Source organism: Caloenas nicobarica, chromosome 3 (genome assembly GCF_036013445.1).
Source record: "Caloenas nicobarica isolate bCalNic1 chromosome 3, bCalNic1.hap1, whole genome shotgun sequence".
Classification (NCBI taxonomy): Eukaryota; Metazoa; Chordata; class Aves; order Columbiformes; family Columbidae; genus Caloenas; species Caloenas nicobarica.
The window spans coordinates 42,137,973-42,162,894 of record NC_088247.1 but is presented as its reverse complement, the minus strand read 5'-3'; the positions used below and the strand labels follow the sequence as shown (position 1 = coordinate 42,162,894).

The 24,922-nt window shown below is 35.5% G+C and overlaps 1 protein-coding gene across 2 annotated transcripts; it reads right to left on the bottom strand.

The window, feature by feature from the left end:
- Positions 1-981: 981 nt before the first annotated feature.
- UFL1 (UFM1 specific ligase 1) lies at positions 982-24,922 on the bottom strand. 2 transcript variants are annotated; one of them, XM_065632694.1, is made up of 19 exons: positions 24,826-24,922; positions 23,878-24,023; positions 22,798-22,826; positions 21,942-22,039; positions 21,076-21,190; positions 19,751-19,881; positions 19,078-19,136; positions 15,452-15,598; positions 14,147-14,322; positions 12,965-13,144; positions 12,463-12,583; positions 9,775-9,897; positions 7,731-7,851; positions 6,582-6,745; positions 5,326-5,456; positions 5,103-5,183; positions 4,286-4,371; positions 3,723-3,903; positions 982-3,042 (listed from the first exon to the last, which is right to left on the bottom strand). In XM_065632694.1, the coding sequence occupies exons 1-19, from the start codon at positions 24,900-24,902 to the stop codon at positions 2,830-2,832; spliced, it is 2,379 nt and encodes a 792-aa protein (XP_065488766.1). In that variant the 5' UTR covers positions 24,903-24,922; the 3' UTR covers positions 982-2,829. The 2 variants fall into 2 exon arrangements, with proteins under 2 accessions (XP_065488766.1, XP_065488767.1); XM_065632695.1 differs by lacking the exon at positions 24,826-24,922 and adding an exon at positions 23,347-23,489 and having other exon boundaries at positions 23,878-23,953.

Below are 24,922 nucleotides of genomic sequence, written 5' to 3'. Positions count from 1 at the left end.
TTGTGCCAAGTAGTTGTTTTTTTTTTTTTGTTTTTGTTTTTTTTTTTTTTTAAGAATTCGAAAGAGGGCTCCAAGTTCTAACAAAGAAACAGTTTGCTTATTTCCAGCAGATCTGCAAATAACCAGCTACAAAAGTCACATTTCACCACTTAAAGACAGGGAAAGGCTGTTGCTGAGGAAGGTTTTCTACCGATGGCTGATGCACCCATTCCAGTTTGCTGACAGTAGCAGCAAATGAGACTGTGAGATGCATATTCATAAGTATTTGTGTATATATAGATACATGCACATACACACTTCAGCTTTTTAGGTCTATAAAAATCTAATGGGGGTCTTTAAATACCATAGGTGAAGGGTGTGAGAGGCTGACACTAAATCCTTAAAACCATAGTTAAAGTGTTATTAATAACGTGTATACTTTTGTCTTTCATTTTCCTAGATATTCCAAAGGGAAGTTTTGTTTTGTGCAATGAACCTGTGATTTCTAAGACAAGATTACTCTTCCTCTTGCATATATTCCTCCCAAGGAGAGGAGAAAACCCAAGAATTAGCAAAATATTCAGGAAATTGTGAATATTCTTTTTCTTTCAAAATCCTTCTATTTCATAAACTAAAGACTGATTTTCCACATCTAAGAGACAACAAAAATATCTGTGAAGGTTTTCCAACCACTTTCTCCTTGAATTCTATTAGTAGCCAGCAGATATATCTGCATTTTAGTGTTTCCCTTGTATCTACTTTGAAGAAAGCATTTTTTTAATCCTTAACATTGGCTACAATATAGCAAGTCCAACACATAATATAGTAGGTTTTATAGTAAGTATCAAACACAAATACTGAGAAATCAAACAAAAATCAAATTGCTGTTTGAAAGCAGTGAGTTGCAAGATGATCAACCATTGGTTATCAACAGAATGCATTTTAAATATTTCATCATTTAATGTTATTAAAATAATTTCATATTTGCATACAGAATGTCATATGGAATATTATTTACAAAATAGCTCAGTGTCATATAAAAATGTTTACATTCAGTATAGGAACTTCATTATTCTGGCTAAATAACAAGAAATCAAACTTATTCCCTGTATGCAAACTTTCTTTAACAAAGCTAAACAGTCTGAATATTTTTAAGCTCTTACTCCTCATTGTTCTTTGTTGTCAGCTATAAACACAACTACCTTTGCTTTTGCCTTACAACTGGCAAACTCTTTTGCCTTACAGTGGGTAAACGACCAGCATTAATGTGAACACTGTTAAACATTACTGCCTTTTTATATATGCGTAAAACTCCTTTTTTTATCTTACCAAAATTAACGTAACCTTGGTTAATCTGTTACTGAGCTTCCGTACTTGGCCTCTTCAGCTTTCATTTGTTGCAATTGCAGACTTGGGTGTATTCGTGATTAAGCTTACAGAATATGTGAACTGTTGGAAAGCATAAATATTTGAACAGCGTAGGGCTTGCAGAGAATTTACTTTCTTTCAGCATCAAAGAATTTTGGCAAGAATGGGTGAATGACATTTTTAGTGAAAAGAACTCTATTTCTTGTCTTACTATTCAAACTTGATTTTATGCAAAAACCTGAAATTACACACATGAAATCAACGGGCATTACTGAAGCAATACAATTAAAATATTTCTGTTTTCAAAACTATCTGCAAAAATAGTTTGAAGTATATTTGCATATACTGTATGAAAAATAAGTTAGAAGTTATATTTGACATACAGTAATTATATCATTAACAGTGGCAGAACTCTACTTCACACATTTTTCCACTTTCCTGAAGACATGTAAAAATAAGGCTGGTAAAAAACTTGCGGGAAATACTTTAGCCAATATTTCAGTCTATAAAGTTTATGCAGAAAGATCATAAACTAAATTCTTTTCAAGAAACTCAGGATAAACAGAATACCAGAAGTTCTCTAAAGGAGCTGACGGAATGCAAGCGCTTCTAACTGCTGTGGGAACTCAACTAAGAACTCAACAAGTGCACTGAATGAACATACAGGACATCAAACACAGCAGGTGAAACAGTATTGATCCACTCCCAAAATACCAGTGCAAAAGGGTATCACCTCCTCTGTCCCGATTACAAGTTTTAAATGAACCGCCATTATGGACATTAAGAGAACACGTTAATAGCATGGGTCTGCTGATTTTCATAAGCTTTCAGTATATTCAGAAACTCACATTAGTACTGGGTCACTTCCCCTAAGTTCAGCAGTATACACTTGTACTGAATGTCTTTACTGTTGCGGTCCGGTGAACAGAAGCTGAAAACATCCACTAATGATATTAAAAAGCAAAGATGGCTTCTCATTGGTATACTATTAGGTATCAGTGTTAAGTTTCAAAACTACTCTTTGAAATGAAGATGTACAGGCCTATATACAGTTATATGCCGTCCTTAGATCACTATAAATCCAAATCAGAAAAGTAAAACCATAAGCCTGTGCATGTATGGAACAAAATACTTTGTTATTTGAAGAATAACCATTTTATGAGGCCTCACATGAAGATGGCTATTAAAAACCACTGATTTCATACCTAAAGTGTAAACCACTGATTTCATACCTAAAGTGTCTGCAACTGTGCTCTGTCACATCTACATTTAATGTGTTCTGCACGTACACTGTAGTAGTACATCACAAAACTCCATTTGCCACCAATCACCCAACAACTGTGCTCCCTGGCTGTGATTTGCAATTGTTAAAAGCAAAATTTTATAGTTTGTCAAGCATTTTCTGCCATACTTCCCTTCAGGATAAAAAAAAAAAAAAAAATTCTGACTGTATCATGGATGAGGATACACTGAATAATAATTTTATTCCTCTGTTACAGAAGATTTCCTAGGTCTGAGAACAAGATCCTTGACAGAGGCAGTGATTTCCTGGAGCTCTTTTCGAATGGTATCTGCTCCTTCCTCTTCTTCCAAGTTATCTGCTGTGTTGCTGTCTCCCTGTTCAGTTTTCTTAGTCTGGCTGATCAATTGTTTCACTACTAATCCCTGGTATTTGACTAACAGAGAATGCTGATCCTGAGGGAAAAAAACAAAGGAATGTCAATGTTACAGAGAAGGTATACAGATCTTTAATTAAAGATTAAATTTTTAAAAAAGCATTCTCCCTTTCTTGTCTAAAGAGGGTTAGTGATACATAAATATTTCCATCGAAGTATTTTGTAATCTAAATTCTGAGAGACAATCAAATAAGCAGAAAAATGAAAGTGCATCCATCTTGCAAGGACAGGAAAATTAACCGCTGAAGCAGGAAAGCAATGCAGTTAGTAAACAACACCAGTTTTGGCAGATTAGAATACAGAATTTCAATATTTTTATTTTTGAAGAGGTACATCTTTCTTTAAAACTGAATTAGGAAGTTTAAAAAGCAACCATGCTCTAGCTGGGACGTAAAAGAGTGTAAAAATTTCAGTTACAAGAATTATTGTACAACATACCCCAATACACAGCTGCCTCTACGGATAAAGGCAAAAGCTGTATGACTAATAACAGATTGATTTTTCATTTTATTAAAAACCATTGAAGATGGATCCCTGAAATGATAGGTTTGAAATACAATACACACCAGAGAAATGGTATATTCTGTCCATAAAATTATGATTAGACATGAAACACAAAGGCGGCAGTCTTGTGCAGCACAACTTTCATGTTGTCTTATAAAAAAGGTACTTTCCCCTTAAAAAGCCAGAAAGGAATACCTCTGGGATCTTGCCGCTTAGGAAACTAATGATCTGTGGTACTGATCTTCCTGGTGCATGGAGCATACAGTGGGTTGAAAACTGAAATAACAGTACTGATGTCAGGTGCAGCACAAGAGCTGGATCTTCTGTGACTTTTAGCTGTTCAATCAGAGCTTGTCTATGCTGAAATAGGACTTGCCTAAGGAACAAGAATATGTTATATAAAAATATGTTTCTTGTTGTGTCTTACAGTAGTTGATAATAGACTCTAAAACATGCCTAACTTCAATTAATCTTACTTTTTTCCTCTGACTGACCAGTTCTTTATGTGAAACTCCACATTGAAGAAAAAAAAAAAAGCAGCAGCTAAAATTAGCTAAATATGAACTCTCCTCTCCTCCTTCTCCCATGGAATTAGGACTGCTTGGTTTTGTTTTTTTTTAAGCTAAACAGTTTGGAAAGAAAGACTGCCTCATACTTACACATTCTGTGTGACTGCTACCAAACTAACCATTTGATATTTGTGCAGCAACAGAGCTACAGTTCACATATTGTGCATAGAATAAATGAAATTAAGGTACCTTTCCTTCTTTTTGTCTCCTTTTTTCACCATAATACCACAAATATCCACTGCAGAATCAAGGCATGAAAGAAAATCTTCCACAGTCTATTAAAAATGATATAAATATTTAATCTGTGTTAACAGATTATAAAAAAGGTTAACTACTGTTCACAATTAACCACATAAACAGATGACTGCGAAAAACATTTGGAATAAACTATGGAAGAAAAGAAAAAGTATTCAGCAGAAATTAACTTAATTCATGTTTCAATAGTTCATGTACTTAAATACTAAATCAAACTCATCCATTAGTCTTAAAAATGGAATTAAATAGAGGAATACCTGTTCTACAATTATTTACAGATTTTTTTTCTTAAGAATCATATCAGTGTGGCCTTTTGCATACAAGGATTAATAAATTACTTTCCTTTGTACTCACACTGCCATAATCTGAAGTTTTTGTTTTTTTTTGTTTTTTTTGTTTTTTTTTAATATCCAGGATTTTACCAGGTAAGAAATACATGGAAGAATAATCAGGAACTTCAGGAATTAAATACAAGAAACATCAACCAATTTAAACTGCTGATTCTCTCTCATCTGGAAGCAAAGAGCTAGATGACTATCAGTATCAAAATGTAAGATCATGTTTTCATCTCTTAAAATTCACAGATATGAAAATGTACTTACTTTCACTGACCTACACAAATTCAAAAGATTATTTTGCCTTCATGTTTCACAGTAGCAACAGTTATGTACTATCATGTATGTCAGCTATTTATTAGCATTGTATCAGCAGAACAGAGAATCTAAACTCAAAGATTTTTGGATCACTCTACCTTGCCATTCAGAGAAGTATGTAGTTTAGTAAAAGGACCTTTGGTGTCTTCTGGCAATTTACCTAAAATCTTGGTCCGGACCTGTATGAGACAAAAATGGAAATAATCCATAATATTAAACACCATTTTAGCTGTAGGCATATTTAAACAGAAGTTAATTAAATATTAAATGAACATCACTGCTTTACTTGAGACTGTTAAAAAGGAATTGTTATCTGTGTACCTCACTTGTCATAGTAGAATAATTTTCTGTTGTCATCATTGAATCAGACGCTAGGAAGTTGAAAATAAGATTTGTAATGTCTGTGCAGACAGTCTTCAACAGGTGTTTGGCAAGGTTAGTCTGAGTCTCATCTGTCAAAAGAAATAAGTGATTAAAAGTAACTCACTATAGTTATCTGACTCCTATGACAGTTATCACAGCAGTTCTTAAATTCTGGACTCTATCAACCATGAGTAGTATGCAGTTGCTTATGGAACATTCTACAGTAAAAAATGTGAGCCTTCAAGTGTGCAATTGCATTTAAATGCACTATTAATATTTCAAAGTTGTATCTGTATGAGCAGTAAACTAGTCCCTGTACAATCCTCCCAAACCACTTATGAAAAACCACTGCTATTCATCAAGAAGTAAAAAGTATGTAAAATCTACAGGACAACCAGCTAAAGAGAAGAGCAGGTACATGACTTGAGACTGAAACAGTAGAATTTTAGAAAAAAGAGGCTACAGTGCACATATACAAGAACAGAGGCTAACATGAAATAATTCCATTTGTTCCCAAATATAGGAATATTGGAGTTTTTTGCTAGTGTTTGCTTTTGTTTTTCTGGAGGGAAAGTTCTATAAGAAAGCTGAATACAGCAGAGAATCTTGGAAATATCTACAATATTCTCCTAATGGTACTTTTCTGTCACAACATATAGGTAGCTAAAGAAGACATCTTACAAAGTAACCCACTGCAAAATTCATCCACGCCTTTTTGAAAAGCTACCCTCAAGGTGCAGCTACTTGCAGTATCAAAACTAAAAGAGGTTTTCAAGGGGTTCTTAGAATCAGGTAGTGTTCAATTCTTTCATTAGTGGCACAGGTGACAGAAAGAAGTACGCTTACTAATGTTTTCTCCCCCCCTTTTTTTTCCCCTTCATTTCCCACTCTACTTGTGTTTTTGTTTTCTTTCTTTTTCCCCAGACAATAAAAAATGTGAAGAGACACAAACACTTTGGAAGGAAGGAGAAGAACCCACAGTTATCTTGACAGAAGATACGACAGACTACGGACATGAAATAAAGAGAACGTATTTCATTAAGTGTGCAGACCAATGCACTCCAGCATAAGGTCAGTGTTAGGCAGTGTAAACGCATCTCTAAGTTCTTCCTTTTTAAACTATTGATCTTCTTTGACTTTGAATGCAGACTCTGGAATAAATTCAACATCCTTGAAGAATCATATTCATTTTTTAAAGTATATATTTATTGTACCTGTGAAATGCTTTATTCCCTTTTCAAATAACCGAATGTTGTTGTACAAGTTTGAGAATTCCTCCTGCAAGTCCTTCATAGTTTGTCTTCTGCTAGCTCCAGAGGAAGATGTTGAAGATGTAAAAACAGAACGCACAACTTCCTGATAAGTTTTTGTTAAAGGTCTTAGAACAGGGAAGAAGAAAGGAGAAAAATGGAACATTAAGAAAAGTGTAAAACTGTAGAAGGTTTTTTCAAATATATTGGCAATAGAGAAAGATGCCTCATTACACAGTAAGTGAATGGGACATGAATGCCACAGAATGGTGAGATAAATAAAAAGCAAATAACTGAAATAAAAAAAGCACTAGGAAATTAAAATGTACTTTTGTAATTGCAGAAGTACTATTGGTTACAGCTTGCATGGTATGTAAGTGCTTGCCAAGGTTTTAACTCATAACAACTCCTAAATGGGAACAAGATGAAAGAAAAAAGATTTCCAGAAATAACACGATTCACAAACGTGTCAGGGTTCTGTAGACAAATTTCAGATCAATGCGAGCTGGAAGAGGGGAAAATTTAAGTTGCTTTAAAATAGCACAGGCCCTTCTAAAGATGCAGTGACCACTGCACTCCAAGTTTATTCAAGCTTTAGCTACTACAGTCCTATCATCTCCTTTTTGCCCGGAACACACATATTCACAGCCTCTTTCTTGTATGGGACATCTTTTAAAAGAAGTTATTCCTCTTTGCTTAGATCAGTTTGGTGACCTGGCTTACTAGTCAGTCCACACAGGTACCAACAGAGCCAGAAAAGACAGGGAATATTAACACATAATATCAAGGGCTGTACAGAAGATGGAACTGGTGAAACCCCAACAGGGATCAGTGTAAGGCGCTAGAAATACATCCTTGAACCTGAAAACATGCCTGCTGACAAAGGACGCAGAACCACTTACTGCTAAGCAGAAGCATTATTTCTCATCACCGTGTCAGCATGGCTTTCTAATACATAAGCAAGTATGTAACATGGAGCTGTATAGAAAAAGAATATTGTGGTCCACTTCCAACAACAAAACCTTTTTTTCTAAGCAAGAAAACAGATTGAAGAGAAGATCCATCTAACATGAATCACAGACTTTCTAACTCCAGTTGAATTACTGAAATTACCTTATTAGATGTTCAGCAAGTTCTGTAATAAGCTCTTCAGGGCAATCCTGCATGTGGGTCTTTAAAACATCCTGAATTTCCTCTTGTGACATGAAAAGGAACTCCGGCTGTTTATTCCTACCTGTAGCAGTCATGAGCGACATTCATTGAGCAAACGTTATATTTAGTTTTGCTGCAGTTACTCTGTGGCATGAGACATTGAAATGTCTCAGAGTTCAAACCTCCAATGCAATTGCATTACCAACAATGCAAAAAAAGGGACGACTACACACGACAGTTAAATTTTACACAAATGAAAAACTGACAAAATTTCTCTTTTGATTACTTAGAAGTTACTTTCTGTAATACAAAACTTAAGTAACATATGAAGACACGTATTTTTGGTGAGAGATTTCAAACTGTCTGGCCTGTCCATTAGTTTAGAAACGATGATGTCAGCAAGACCAAATAGTTTTTTGTAAAATGCCAAAACTGAATAGAATGTTCCTATTTGAAGGATTTCACAAGGTGGTTATTTTTCTAACCTCATTTAGTACGGTAAACAATCATATAACAGAGAGTATCCTGATCTTGAGGTTACAGTATAAAATTTGAGATAGGGTAAAGCAAGAAATTAAACCAGACAAGAAGTTCCAGAAATAACATCAACTTACATGCTCCTTCTAAATGCACATGAATTAGTACATCTATATTTTGCTTTTGGATAAAATATGCAGTTTGTCTGCATGCTGCAGAATTTGGTTTTTACTTATAAGAATGAGATCAGGATGATGACAGGGAACTAGAAAAAGACAAGCATCCCATGTTTCAGATGCAGCATCAAACAGGTTTATTCTGCACATAAGGTAACTGAATGAATGGAAATCACTGATGTTCCTAATTGTTCCACAGTGGCAATAAACCACATACAAGGTGATATAAACTGCTGGAAAGGGAGCTTAAATCAGGGTTTGGAAGGGTCTTATTTATATCTGAATGGTTACATCTGAATTTATCTTGGGATTTTGGTTCAATTTATTTATTACAATAAAGCAATACAAGCAGCAATGATTGTAAAAAACAAAAGACTACACCAAAAAAGGTGATTTAACACTGTTTTACTCAGTAACTGAGCAGTCTTGAAAAATAACTTCATTTATATCTGAATTACAGTAATCTATGAGATTGTATCATACAAAATTAAGAAGCTGTAATTCACAACTTTAAATAACATGTTTAGAAGTATTTTTCAGTCAGTTTTGGAAGTCCAGATACTATATATATAAGGGACATACACATTTCTGGCACTCCATCGAATAAAAGAAATAACACACAACTATGATTGTTTTATTTGCAACCACTGTTTGCTAAAAGTCTAACTTCTGAGGAAGCTATCTATGCTCCTTCTCCTAACAGTAACAGTAGAGAAATGGGCACCATTCAAACTCATCCTGTAATACACATTTAATACAAGTGAGACAGACTGGGCCTTCAAAGTACCCACTTTTCTCCATCACAAAGTCAATAGTTATAAAGGTAGAGAGCTCTTAAGTAGAAGACTCAGTTAAGCAAGATGAATCTTATTTAAAATATCAAAACTTTGACTATATATTTTATTCTTATGAGGAAAAACATCTATGTACTGTTTCATTGCTAGGATGTGTTAATTTAAACTAATTACACTTTGGAACTGGATGAGAACTTCTCCATTTATCATACACTATTCAGCAGGTGTTAAGAAACCAAGTATAATATTCACCCTGAAGTCTAAGGCATTTCCTACATAACATCAAATAAGAAACCAAACAAAAACCAAATCACCTGCTCTCATTTCCTTCACTTAAATTTCTTTTTTAAAGACTAAGTTATACTACTCAGTGAATACAGTATGTCCATTCATTTAGATATCGTGTCCATTGGCACAATTCTAACAGAACAATATTCTCAAATTCTTTGATATCCTACTTGCCTTCACCAATACAATGGGGAAAATCAGAGACATGGAAAAACAAGTGACAAAAACATGTCAGTATGAGTAGACAGTGCCCAAAATAAAATGACAAACCTATGCTAGTTGCTTGTGACTCTTCATCGCTGTCAGCATCCTTTCTTCCTTTCTTCTTGGTTTTCTTGATCTTGATCTCTCTAGCATTACCACCTCCTCCTCCTCTCACGCTTCCACTGCCCTCTGGTGGAGAATTATTTGCACAGTAAAGTTCTGGCACTTAAAAAGCGTACAATATTATCATAATTTATTTGCATTACTTGTTAATTCTGAATTTTAAAAAACCACAGCCTGATCCTAAACATAACCTAAAATACATATACCAGAATATTAGGGCCATAGTTTAATTCTTAAGACAAAAAAGCAACTGAGTCAAAGCTTTGTTTAAGCTTATGTCATTAATAAACACAAATACTAGTCATATCGAATGTACGTATCATTAGAAAAGAGAGCTTTTTCTTTTTCCAGGTGAAAAGAGATGAGATATCTGTGTCCATAATGTAACTGGTGAGTTTCTGTCAGCTGAAAATAACATCTTCGTGTTTTTATTCAGTGACACTGAATAACTGAGCTACTCAAAAATATTCCAGATAATATAACTTCGTTAACTTTCAGAGAAAGAATCCTATGTAGTAAGCATTTATTGAAAATATTCTTGGAAGCATGCATTCAATTAACTAGAACACTAATTCTTTTTCAACTCCTCCTAGATGACTATAAAGCAACGAGATGTTCCAGTTCTGACAAAAATAACAAATTACTTAGTTTGCAGGTCTCATTATCCACGTATTCACACTGCAGACAGGATCTCAATTTGCAATAGAGTCCCTCTCCACAAGTTAACCTGTTCTGCTGCTTGTTCTCTTTTTCACAGCTTGTTCCCTTCTTTTTTCATTTGAAAGACATTTAAACTCCAGAATAATTGTTTCTATACATGCACCAAGTCTTGAGAAAGTAGTTATCTTTCCATTTAAATGTAAGGTCCAAGATTTCAAGTAACATCATGTAACAGTACTATCATTTAAGAAAAGGAAACAACGAAGACAAGATGCTGCTTCTCAGAGGTAACTGCATGTTATGTGCTATAGATGGATTTTCAAGCATTAGTTTGCAGGAACAGCGAACTAGCTCACTTGCAAGTAGCAGTAGATGGTGTACTTGTGAGACATTTTGAGTTTGTGACCTCTCAAAAAAAAAAATCCAACAAAAAAACCCCAGCCATACAGGAAAAGCTGCAATCTGCAGTCAAGATCCTATCCAGAGAGAGACAAAACAGGAGAGATGATTGCCAGAAAAGCCATATTTTATGACAATAGAATACATGGACTGTAATGTACAGAAAGGATTACAAGAGTGCATGCCTCTACAGATACTTTTTTGTAACAGACTGTCACAAATGTTATTATAAATAGACAATACAAAACTCATCTTGAAAATTTCCATTAATCCAATACTTGACAGAATCCATATTTGTATGGACTGCATTAACACTACGCCACGTCCAGTTAGACTTACACAGTAGATATCGATATAGTCACACGCAGACCTTAAGATGTGCAGCGTGGCCACATTCTGCCATTATGCAATAACAACATCTAATCCTCAAACTGTGATGTTGACTGTTTTAAGGCAATACACCCAGCAGTCCATAAAAAATACACTTCAGGGTAGCGCCTGTTGATGGTGCAGCACAGGTTACCCATGGATATGAATGTGTCTAGACACATGGTACATGCTCAGTAGAGCCTCACTCCTCAGAAGGCTGCAAAACTGAAGTAATTTTATTTACAGCAGTTCAATTAAAGTCCAAACTTCTCTGCTTGAGCTCTGGCCTAGAAAAATCTGCTGTCTCTTGTGGCATGAATAAGTTTAGATTCCATACTAACTCAGTTGTGGCCTTTTCAAGAGTAGAATATAATGTTTGATTTTTCAGATGAGTATACTTAATTAAGCTAGATGCATCAGTGCTCTAATTCTGTTACTTTCAGTAGCACATAAAACTCTGTACATGAATTCAACATAGGTTGCTCAGCTGTGCTGTAGCAGTACAAGAGCCACATAAAGTTTTTGGGACTGAAAATACAGTCTTCTGTCTGAATAATGTTTAAAAAACCAGAAAGACTTTAAAGGGTTAAACCCACACATTTTTATTTGTCCTTGGATTAAGATCTATTCCAAACAGCGACCACACAAATGGAGAAAGGCTTGGGATTAATTTATCCCAGAACATATGTTAAACTGTGTGAATCTCCAAATAACTGTTATGTGTACAAACAACAGAAAACTGTCTGGCATGGGATTCTCAGAAAAGACGTACAATATTCTCAAAAAACCCCCCATCTTAATACCTCATTTCTCAACTTAGAGTGATTTTGGAAATAACTTCTCAAGACCATTAAGAAATATTTTCATTTTCCTGGATCCCTGAAAAGTGCAGAGTAAGACTGTACACTGTGTAATAAAAAAAGGGTGCAGAGGTCCTCGAGCTAATACTGGTTTGGTCAGTCCTCATTGTGCTACTTAATCTGAAATTAGTTCTCATGGACATATCTCAGATATATCTAGACCTACAGCAGTATAATGATAAGAAGTGGTTGTATTATTTCATAAGTATCTTCAGCAATGGATTGGAGGCAACTAGTGGACCACAAAAATATAGTAACTTTATATTAGAATGTTTCCAAGGCTAAACAAGCCTCATGAGGGTTTTGTTTGGTTTTTTCCTTCAGCTAACTATTGACACCTTACCTGTTGCTTTTTTTCTTCTTTCATCCTTTTTGTCTTTTTTATTAGCAAATAAATTCTCTAAACCAGAAGCCTGTTTTAAATCTTCTTCAGTGATTAAATTAACAGGGTTATTTTTCATTTCCTAAAATGAAGAGCATGCACTTAATAGCAAAAAGATACACACAGCAAGAAAAGATACATATCAAAACATCTAAGCCATTTGGCCATTTTTAAGTATACTAATCTAACAACATGTTTTCCAAGTCCAACACATGAAAATATATTTATTCTTTACTTCAAAATTCACCATCTGATCATACTGTAAGATGGTGTTCCCTGAGTGCAACTGAATAATGTTAAATTACACTAATTATACATATAAACTTTTTCTTCATTTTTGCCCTTCTTCTCAAGATGTATTTCATACGAGATGTAAAGAGATGGTAACAGCAAATAGAAAGTAATGTTAACTATACACCAACACTCAATGTATATCGCATCTTGACAAATAAAAAAATGGTACCTTTTCAGCTTTCTGTTGCATCATATCAGAAAACAGATCAGCACAGCTGCTTAGGAATTTCTCACTGACCACAATGGTGTCACTGAAGACTAAACCTGAAGTATTTTTGTTTAAAGATCTCATCACTTGCTGAAGCAAAATCCCAACATCATCTACTGACAATGAACTGGGCAGAAGAGTCTAGGGGAAAGAAAATAAAAATAATTTACACACAATAATCTGTTCTAGAAAGGACAGACATATTTGTATGTGGATAAAAAGAATCCACAGACACCCCATTTGATATCTTTTGCATTTTTAAATTAAATTGCACTTTAAAAATTAAACTAGTAATTTGAGAGTAAACACTATTTTACATCTTCTAACATCCCAAATCAACATTGCTCTAGAATATGTGTTACCTTTGGGAAAGCACATGGCACTTTCAACAACACTAGGACTCCTGACAAGCGACAAAGTAGAGCTGTAAGGCTTAAACTTAGGATTTAGCCAGGACAAAATGACTAATATACCCCTGCGTACCGAAACAATCATACGAATTCAGTTTAAACTTGTTTTCAAAAAAACCCACAGAAATATATTGCTCTCTAGCAGAATACATTAGCACTAATATTGAAAGTTAGTCTTATGTATTTAGAGAAGACAAGGCTGAGCAGTGATCTTATCAATGCTTATAAATATCTCAAGGGTGGGACCAGACTCCTTTCAGTGGTGCCTAACGATAGCATGAGGGGCAACGGGCACAGAGTGAAGCACAGGAGGTTCCATCTAAACATGAGGAGAAACTTCTTTGCTTTGAGGGTGCCAGAGCACTGAACAGGCTGCCCAGAGAGGTTGTGGAGCCTCCTCTGGAGACGTTCAAAACCCACCTGGACACGTTCCTGTGTAATCTACTCTGGGTGAACCTGCTTTAGCATGGGGGTTGGACTAGATGATCTCCAGAGGTCACTTCCAAGCCCAACCATTCCGTGATTCTGTGATATGTCCTTCATTTGTTTTTGTTCAGACCAACTTAAAGTGAAATAATGCCTTTTTGCTTGTTATTTTACTTAAACTGAATATTCTTCTTTGACAACATGGAATTTCCATTATACATATCTGTAGTTTCGATAAGGTATCATTTGACACAAAAATAAGACAAAATAAATAAATCCAACAACAACAATGGAAAGGATTGCTTACTGCTACATCTATCCAGTTTCCAGAGCTGATGGCTTCTTCTACAGAGGCTTCAACTTGATCCACAATTTCTTGACCAATACAAGCTGCTCTTAGAAATAAGAGTTGTGTAGACTTGTATCTTTTTTTAATGTAGCCTGCTGGGTCAGGGATTCCAAGTCTGTACAATGCATCAAATTCTATAAAAATAGTTAGATGTCTTTTACATTTAAGTACCTTCATATACAAACAGGACCTTATGTGTTAACTTTTTTTTGAAAGGAGATGAAGAATTACATATAGTTTTTCTACAAGTAAATGCAGCCTTAAGCTGATGCTGACCTAAAACTCAGTTCAGTACAAGCTACATCTAAACATAGCTAATAGAAATATTAAGATTAAATCACAGACGACTTTGGTCTGAGTTACGGAAAAAAATGGTTTTTTTCAGATTCTTATACCATTAAGTTTATCTTTGCAAGTATCTTTCTGGAGTATTCTAACAGAGCATGAACAACATTACAATGAACAATATGTACAATGTCAAAATCTTTTGTTTTCAAAAGTTACTCCAAGATACTCGAAGTATCATGCAATACCTCACAAGCAAAGCATTTCCAGTATTTGGCAGTTTACACTTAGACATTCTGAAAACGTTCAAAGACTTCGACAGATACTCTATCAGTCAAGCAAGATTACAGAAACACTTAATACTACTACAGTAACTTATGCTGAACCTTTTCAAACTGCAAGACTAACTGTAGGAACTGGTCCATTAGGACCATAAGGGTACATACATTCCTCTGTTTATTCAGGTCCACATTTTCCCATAGCTCATGTTTTAAAACACCATCGTCAGCATCACTCAGCTTTAAGTAAGACAGACTTGTTTGGATTCAAATCAGGACATCAGTGCTACCCACTCCAGTTCTTACTTTGGAAAAGTTTCTTCCTGTGCACTGTACACTTGGTTATCTGGAGTATTAACAGCCAAACTGTGTTTGTAGTCTGGTCTCTGGGTCTGAAATGCCAACCAGATGGGTCAAACATGATCATCAGAAAAGCCTACAATAAGCAGGCTAAGAAATGTTTTCAGAAGAGTAATAAAACTAGTATTTGTAACTCTGATTGTGAGAAATAAAGTTACTGTTTAGTAGTATGGTTCTCTCTGCTGAAATATGGTTCTTTGTGACAAAGTAACAACTACTGTATTGACTTCCACTTATTCTTGTGAGGCTTCACTCTAGACACCAGCTATATCGGGCTATGACCAACTACCTAAACTTGTTTTAGAAAGATATGTTATCTACGAGATTAAAGATTAATTACCTAAGTAACCATTCTGCTTGAAAAATGAATCCACCCAGTTGCTCTGTGTTCTAGCATAGATGTCCGGAACAAATACAGCCTTATCTTGTCTCCCACCAATCACGGTGCCTTTTAGACGACCAGAGTTAACAAGTTCTTCTAGCACAGCTACAAGAAGAAAATAAATGAAGCAACATTTTCCACTTTGATATATGCATTAATCAAAACATAGAAATTATTTTCCCTGGTTTTTTCCTTCTTTTTTTTTTCTCATCTATTAGTTCTTTTTCTTTTTACTATTAATTAAAAGAAACTGAAGATCAAACTACAAGTGCTTGTTCTAGTGAAACATTTCTGAGTTCTATCAATAATTTTTAACACTTATGAGAATGTCTTGATAAAAGCGCTGGAAATCATACAATGTTTTAAAAGATACAGCCACAATGACAGGGTCAAACCACTTTTTCTGGAACATACACCTGGACAATTTAGAAAATTTTAGTCATAAAAGAATCTTTCTCTAGCCAGACAATAAAATATATGAGCATTTTATTTGAATTCACTGCTTGCATGATAATCAAGATGGAAAAAGAGAGATTTGAACACACTAAAATTACATGAAAAATTTCTACCTAGGCTGTATAAATGTGAGCACCTCCTACTGGTGACCATCTTCATGCTCTACAATGTTCACACTTGCCAATAATAACCTCCTGATAATGCACAAATATTGCTGATGAAGAATGTATTGGTAACTGGTAGTACCAAAGTACTAAGCCTTTTCCAGTGCTAAATAAGTTATTTTCAACACATTAAAGGTGCACAGGAATATCCAATTTGCCTTTTATGTTCTGCTTTTGCCTTTTCATAAGTCACTACATACATTAAAAAAACCAGTGACACCACCTGCCAAGCTCTGCTGACTTCCACAGCTTTGCTAAATGGCTTTTCTACCTTCAGTTGGTGTTGATTTCTATTTAACTAAAAGACAGATTTTACCCTGGAACAAAACACTAAATGATATCACATGGTACGGCTCTTTACTCATGAAATTCGAGGAGTACTCAACATTTCAACATGCTTAATACAGCATATGGAAATTTAGCTCACACAGGAAAACCTGGTTCCAGAAGAAATACTACATTTTAAATCATTACTCTTTTTTTATCAGATATGCCCATGGTGTAGATAAATCTCTATAAGCTAGCAGCTATTGAACACGACTGCCACTAACAAAGCTGAACAGTAGTTACATTGAAAAAAATGAAGAAAAAGAAAGTGATTCAAAGAAGATTTAGTTTTATGTAATCTAAGAGCTAGAAATTAGGTTCTGCCATGGCTCAGTTACCTTGTATAAAATGGAACTTATAAGACAGATTCAGAAAATGAAATTACATTTTTATACTTACTAATAGTTTAGTTACACTAGAAAATAGAGTCAATTCTACTTAAACAATTGTCAGACAACACAGTTTGCAATCTCAACTGGTTTTTATTCAAAGTTTTTGGAAAAAGGAGTAAACCTTTTATAGGTATTTCAAATCATATTGTGGAGCACTAGCAATAAACCAGAGTCTTTCTAGACAAAGGGAGAGAAATGAAGATACCAATTAATTTTTGTATTATTTCAAGTGCCAGTTCTAAAACTTCAGGGAAGAGAGGGTACTTTCAGAGGAGTTTCATAGCCCCTACTGCAATTATGCCTAGATCGGGGGTGTCAAACTCATTTTCACCAGGAGTAGGAGTAGTTACATTTATATAGCCCTAAAATTACTTTCAGCCCTTTGAAGGCAACCGTGAGGCCGATGTGGCCCCAAGTGAAAATGAATTTGACATCTCTTGCCTTGATAGTCTTTTGTTTTAAAACAAAACACAGCCTCTGCAGAACTAGTGTAATCTCACATGTATTTTTAAAGGTGATTGAGTAGTTTGTAGGGTCCTATTAGGTCTCTGTCAAAGTCTGGCAAGACAATAAGCATCCCTCCATGTCTGTCCTACGTCAGCTACACAATATTTAGAAATGAAGAACGTCTGTGCTTTCATTAAGCTTTGTAATTACTGTTTTAACTTAACCAGTTTCTCATTTCTAAAATTATTTCTTTTCTATCATAAATTCATGTCGGCTTAACATGAATAGCAGCCCAGCTATGTGACAGAACCAAAGACTTGTCTAATAGGAAGTGTGGATTAAATAATTAGCTGTTTGTAAATTATACAAACAGTACATTGAACTTTCATTCTTTTCTGGAAGAGACACAAAACTGACAAAGACCACTTTAAAACACATTGCTAATAATGAACGTAAAAAGCAAAGAGTATAACTAACATAATTAAAAACCACATTTTTCAGGTTTTCAGCATTTGTGGAATTGAAATGGTATCTCAGATAACCGACAGAATAAAATCAAACGTGATCTGGCAGTGAGTAAAAAGCTCTTTGAAACTTAGGTAACTGCAGAGCAAATGAAACACAGTAAGGAAAACGAAAGAAAAAGAAAAACTCACAAAACCAACCAACCAAAACCAAACCAACCAACCAAAGAAACCCCAAGAAGAAGAAAGTACTAGAAATACACTTAGCCATCGTGATGATTACTGGTGACTAGAACTTCAATTCACATTAACATTGTACACGAGCAATACATGATCAAGTACCTGCAGGACCTGTTTGAAAAAGCCTGTAACTGCATACTGAAATTTGTTGGGTAGATTTTCATTTTAATCTATGAATACCTGGATGGCAGATTCCAAAAAAAGAGGAAACCTTAAATTGATGATGTCAAAGTAGAGTGCTTATATGATTTTACTTCAATGCTAAGATTTTCATTTTTATCGAATAAGCTTGCTGCAAAGAACAAGAAGGGAAGCAGAAGGATACTATAGTGTGCAATACCCTGAAGGCAAAAAGACCAAATCAAACAAGAGAGAAATATTAACTTGATGGGAAGAGATCGAAAACCATTAAAGGATTCTGAGGACCAGCAGCACTTGTGCAGCCAGCATACAAGACTAATGATGCTTGAAGCAGCATTTCGGACAGGCAGGAGGGGATTCAGAGAAAAGCTGCAATATTAGAAGTGAGAAACAATTAAGTACTGCCAACAAGTTTCAGCAGTTGGATAGGAAATATTTATGAATTTCTATTTTAAAAAGGAACTGCAGAAAATAAAAGCAAACAGTTTAGGGATATGCTTTCTCTCTCAGCATATAAAGACATTTAACCAGGAGCGTAACAAAAGCTCTGCCTCTGCTATCACAGAGTAAAGTCAATAAATAAAATCCAGAGCAGTTAATGCCATTTGGATACATAAAATCTGTCCTCTTTTGTGTGCTTCACTGATAAAACTGCCAGTAGCTAAGGGCAAGTAACGAAACAGATGACAAAACGAGTACTGTACTTCTTGCATCATTCTGCCCCCAGAGGCATTTCATCAACATATGCTTTCATTGCTTTAGATACAGAGACCATCTCTTCAGTTATGTATAGCACAAAAGGTTTAACACTTTATACACTAGAGAGAAACATATTGTTCTTTATTCCAGAATTAAGGCTATATACTAAAATACTTATTTGAAAGCATACTTCTAGTAATGAAGAATCTATGATTTAACTAATAAAAATACAAACCAGTCTGAATGAAACTCACAGTAAAGTAAATGTTCTTGAAATCCATATCGAGTGATCAAGTTACTCACAGGTGTAGGCCTTGGGGAAAAACAAACAAACAAACAAACAAACAACAGGTTACTCCAGACTGAGAAAACTACATAATATATTAGTCCCAGGGTGCTACACTGATGTTTAACACTCCTCACAAAGTTTTAATTTTTAATTACTATGAAGTTATATCTCACAACAAAGCTACAATAATTATTGTAAGGAAACTTTTGCTGTCCCAAGTTTTTCTCTTCATACAAATTGACATGGAATATTATTGATTTAGTAAGAAAAAATTCTCTGCAATCACACGTAGTGGGTAGACATCAATATGTAATTGACTGGGGAGCAGTGGAATGACACTGAGGACAGATACTCTCCAAATAAATACAGGAACTGCTGATTAACATTTTCTTTAGCCAAAAAATGAAAGTATTTTGTATATTGTACTGTTAACAGTTTTGTTGTTCTCGTTTCAAAAAGAAGGTCCCCATTTCAAAAAATGAGTCTAATATAACCAGATATTTCAGCCCAGGAACTGAACAACACTTAAAGAAATCAATCCAGGGGTCTTTATTTCCTTTTTAATTCACAAGTGAATTTAGTCCAGAAAGACCTATGTAAAAATACTTTAATATGTGGTTGCAGGTGTTACAATTTACCGAGTAATCGCAGTGAAGAGACCACGAATGCGTGCTCGATGCCGGGACACAAATGCTTCTGTAAAAATCACCCCACGGTTTTCCTGGTCTAGTTGTCCATGAATAATTCTACCCAAACGCCTGGATAATGCCTGTAAATAAAAGCTGGGATGACTGCTAAAATTATATATTAAAAATGTTAAACAAAAATTAATTAAAAAGATCTCTATTAGCAGATCAGCAAATTAGTTTTGCCAGGACAGACAAAATATTCAGAAATGAGGACTACAAGTGAAAATTATTATTTAGGTATACTGAGAATGTGTCTTACTAATGCAAGTTGGTGCCATCATGGCCCACACTCAAAGTATCAGAGAATTCAGCTTTCCTAACAATTCTCACTTTTATCAGACACGCGTGTCTAATGATGAAAAAAAACTGCAAAAGAAATAAGTATGGTTTGGAAATGCTCAATGAAAACTAAGATTTAACCTTTGTATTAATTTAATTCACTATCCATTTTTTCAAACAGTCAATACAAAATTGGCAACAATAAACACAAAATGAAGAGGTGTAAATGGTTTATAAATGTGCATCCTTGCAAAGTGAACTAAACTCAGGAAATATTGCCCAGGAAACAAAGAGAAACCATGTAATAATATTTGTATGTTAAAAATGTTTTTTGTAGAAGCTGATCATGCAGCAAATATTACAGGAAATCTGTTCATAAACTGAGAGTCAATAAGGTTGTCTGTGGTACCCAATATGATTGTTCACCTAACACATCCCACAGGATTACTCTTTGAAAAAAATATCTTCAGAACAAAATCCAACCTTGACTGAAGGTCAACAATGATAATTCTCCCTAATTCATTTAAACACTACAACAATCGCTAACAAAAGTAAATAGTTTTTTTGTTTCTACTCTCAATGTCTGGCTTCAGTTTCTAGAAATGAATGCTTGTATTACCTTTTCTGAATAAAATGAAAGGTGTCTACCATTGTATTTCTGCTTCCTGGGTAGCTAATGAGACTGATGAAATTACCGCTACATCTTCTCTCTAATATTTCAAAGTCGTTTTCAGATCTTCCACTAATCTAACCTGTTCCTAACATTCCTAATCCTAATCTGTTCCTAACAGTCATAAAGATTCTGAAGAAACGAAAAGGCAAACATCAACCTCAATCTGTGAATAGCCGTTACACTGCAACCTTTATGGATCTAAGATTTGTCTGCTTAAAATGACAAGCAGCTCATCACAATTAAAGCCATGGATATTGCAAAGATGACAAAAGAAGGTGAACACAATCAATTCTACATTTGCTAGGTTGGTGGCTTGCATCACCTGTATCAGGAAGTCTCCCGGAAGGTCGTATGCCTTGCAGAGTTCCGATATTGTCACCTGGCCAGTTTCCTGTAGTTTATCATTTATTTCTTCTGCTAATTGATCCAGGTAAGTCCTTATTTAAAAATAAGAAAAAAAACCCCAACACATTAAGTGTGAAATTCAAGATCAACCTGTTAGCTACATGCTGAATTACTAATTGACCTGGCACTATACCTCTTTCTGTTGCATCTTTGCAAAAATAAGCGTGAAGTTATTTTAAATTCATAAAGGAGAACAATGCCAGTGAAAATATGGGGTTTTTTTAAAAGCCTGCTAACCAGGTAGCTAGTAATAAAATTGGCCATTTATCTGCTTGTATTAAGCTGTCAAAAAGCAGGAACAGGAAAACATTATATGTCAATGAGACTTAGAAAAGGGCTTTGGATAGGTCTTAATTATTTCAAGAGAGCCAGGAACTTCACATTCTTTGCCAAGAATAAATCTTGCAGTACAATCAATAACAGAGACAACCCCATAAGAGTATTACTTCAGTGGCCGTTAGTGTGCTGAATACCATGAAATAACTTGCTCATATATCTCGGGCTTGTGAGGTAAAGCAAGAGGTGGGAAAAAATTAGGTTTGTCAATAGCTGAGGCAGATAGCAAAGCCGCAGAGCAAATGAGATCTGGCAACTGTACACAAAGACAATGAGTAAGAAATGAAGCCTCTTAAGTGCAGGATACTGGGCTGAGACATTCAGTAAGGCCTTTGCCCCACAGATTCACTGGATGCTCTGCTGAGAGGCCTCACTCGCCAGTTTTAGTCTGCATTTTTAAAAACAAGAAAGATGTGAATTATACATATTGGTCCTCAAAGTACTCACTCATTTATAAGCTGTCCCAGTACAAGCTGAATAGTTTTTTCAGATTTAACAATGTCATTAGCTCTGTTTTCAATGTGCAGAAGGTCCACATTTATTACCTGAAAAAAACCCTCAATGAAACCTATTATTGGAACTTTAAATTTAAATTAATCCTCAAACATAGAGATATTATAGTTACACATTCTTATGCCTTGAGAAAAGCTGCTTTTATTTTTTTCTACTATTGCACAGATAGGCAGTTAATCTGTGCTTTGGAATAAAACAGCAATGCTTTAGGAGGAAAAAGATCTCTGCAACTGTGGCAAGGTTAAAAGAAACATATATAATAAAAAATTCCAGAAAGCTAAAAGCAGAAAATACTAAATTGTGTTTCAGAAAGGTTTTCTGATTCCAAGTAACTTTCCTCAAGCCAGAAGGGAAAATTAGTCACAGAGGAAGACTACTGGAGGATAAAGATTAGTGGAGACAAGAGATAAATGAAGGAAGACGGAAGATCCAGAGAGGCATGCAAAGTTAATTATGCATGCTCCTGCAGCTTTTAATTTAAATGGGAAACATATTTATTTTCTGTTTTCCTTAGTTTAGAAAGAAATACTTCATAAAGAAAATCTGTATATTTTAGTGGTGATTGCAGAGGTCCTAGATCATCATTAAGCAGAGAGAAGCTTTCTGTAAAGCAGTAAATGGACAGATTAAGTAATGGGTAGTACTCTGACATGAGCTACCAGCTCTTCATAAACACTGGTCTCTTTTAAATAGATAACTTAGCTGGAGTATAGCTGATGGACTTTGTATTTACAATATACATGATGAAGAAAAGAAAGAAGTATATAGTTTTTTATTACTAAAAAGTTACCTGTTGTAAGTCAACAATGTTTATTCGACCTTCAAAAAAAGTACAAATACACTTTTAGTATATAAAACATCTTTGAACAGATTTAGAATATAGCATAGTGCATCATGTACAAAATATTTCTTCATTACTTTTTTGTACTGTAAACCAACTTCAGCTTTATATATCATTGAACTACAGAAATCACAGGTGGTCAGTGCAAGAAATCCTATATTGTTCTACCCTATGGCCTTGTGGACAATCGAATACAGAAACTACAGAACGAAAAATCATTCTTCAAACTCCCTCCCAATTAGTTTTTGCCTTGATGCTGATCTGGATTCGACCACTCATCCATGAGTATTAAAACAAAGATTGCCCAAACTTTCTACTTTTGCATGATGCTACTAACAAAACCCAGCAACTTTAAATTCAATTCAAGCTATCATATTGATATGATATACAATGGTACAACACAAACTGAAGCATACTTGTAATCATAAGAAAATGACTAGTCTGTATGAACACGGTAAGGAAGTTAATTTTCCAAATATACGATGCTGTGAAACTCACCGTTAAGTATAACTAAAAGTACGATACACTGTCTTCTCATTAAAACCATTTACAAAAAGCAGTTTGAACCATATTTGCTTCCTTATATATCTAAGTCAGATTTTAGAAAGCTAATGGCTCTTCATACTGGTACAACAAAAGACCTGTCAATAACAATTTAAAAATATTATTATTAACGATGTGAAAGGAGAATGATTTCGAAATTCTGAGTTAAGGCCAAACATCTGGGCAAGACACTTAACCATACTAAAATGCCAAACTTCCTTCAAAAGGGTTCTGAGACTACTTCTACCTCAGAAATTCTGCATGGGTAAAAATTAACCACATAACATATCTTGACATGCTTACCTAAAAGGTTAACAGAGATCTAAAAATAAAATGATTGTATATAAATTCATGCGTAGACGAAGCAATAGCAAGCAAGCTCAGTCTTTTTGCAAGATTAAGAGCACTGAAGAAAACTTAAATTCTTTCTGCAGTCTTCAAAATTAACTTCCAAATCCAGAAGAAGAAAGCAAACGCCACACTTACCACCACAAACTTGAAGCTCATCCCGGATCTCCTTACTAATCTGTGCTGGAGTGACATACTCTTTTCCATCAAGCGTGTGCACTACTTCCAATTGCTTTTCTGCAATCAGTTTAGTGACAATTTCTATACAGTTCCGTTCTGACAATCTATCAACGGCATACAGAAGAATCAGTTATTCTAAGCAAGTACTTGCTAAAATGATCTTTAAATTGATGTTTCAAAATAATAAACACAGGAAATACAATGAAAATTACTTGCTGTTCTGTGTAAATATCTTTAACGACAAAAAAATAATTTCAGGATCGTACTTTTCTCATAGGCCCCCGAATCATCCATATGGCTTTGCTTATGTGGGTCATCTCTCTAAAACGACTTTTACTCTTCTCCTGAGCAGCTGTCAGCCCCTATTGCTGTAAGAATGCACCTGCCCGTGAATTCAGGAATGGCTATGCTTACAGAATTTGTATCTTTGACCCTTCTGTACTTCTTTATTTTACGTGGGGTTTTTTGTTGGTTTGGGATTTTTTTTTTTTCCCCATTTCATTTAACAAAAAGAAGTTCTGGGCAACAAGCTCAAGTGCTCAACAACACATATGAAGGAAAAAAAAACCAAAAAACCAAACACCAGCCCCGAGCCGTGATGACGTTTAGCAGCTTGATCTGAACGGTGACTACACACCCAGGCACTCTCTGGGGACCCCAGATGCACGGACACACCGGCCAGCGCCACTCAACGAGGGGCAGTAGGGGTGCAGCAGAGGTGCAGGGCCTGGTTCAGGGCCTAGTGCAGGGCCTGGCTGAACCCCCTGGGTCTGTCACGACCGAGGGCCGCGGCACAGCCCGCGGTGCGGGGGGCAGGGCTGGCCGCCGGCGCACCAACGGGCGGGTCCGCAGCGGCAGGCGCGGTGCTCCGGAGGCCGCGGCGGGTACCGGCGCCGCCCTGCTCACCTGTGAGCCACCTCGGCAAACTGCGCCCGCTGGAAATCGGCCGCCAGGCGCCGGATCTCCTCCCAGGCGGCCGCCATGGCCGCCGCGCCGCCACACG

Excerpts from the sequence above, each read along its gene's own strand:
- UFL1 (XM_065632694.1), bottom strand. The coding sequence starts at position 24,902 with ATGGCGGCCGCCTGGGAGGAGATCCGGCGCCTGGCGGCCGATTTCCAG. Across the intron at positions 22,040-22,797 it reads ACATTGTTGACTTACAACAG|GTAATAAATGTGGACCTTCT; the intron begins GTAACTTTTTAG and ends GGTTTTTTTCAG. Across the intron at positions 21,191-21,941 it reads CTGGGACAGCTTATAAATGA|GACTTACCTGGATCAATTAG; the intron begins GTGAGTACTTTG and ends TTTTTAAATAAG.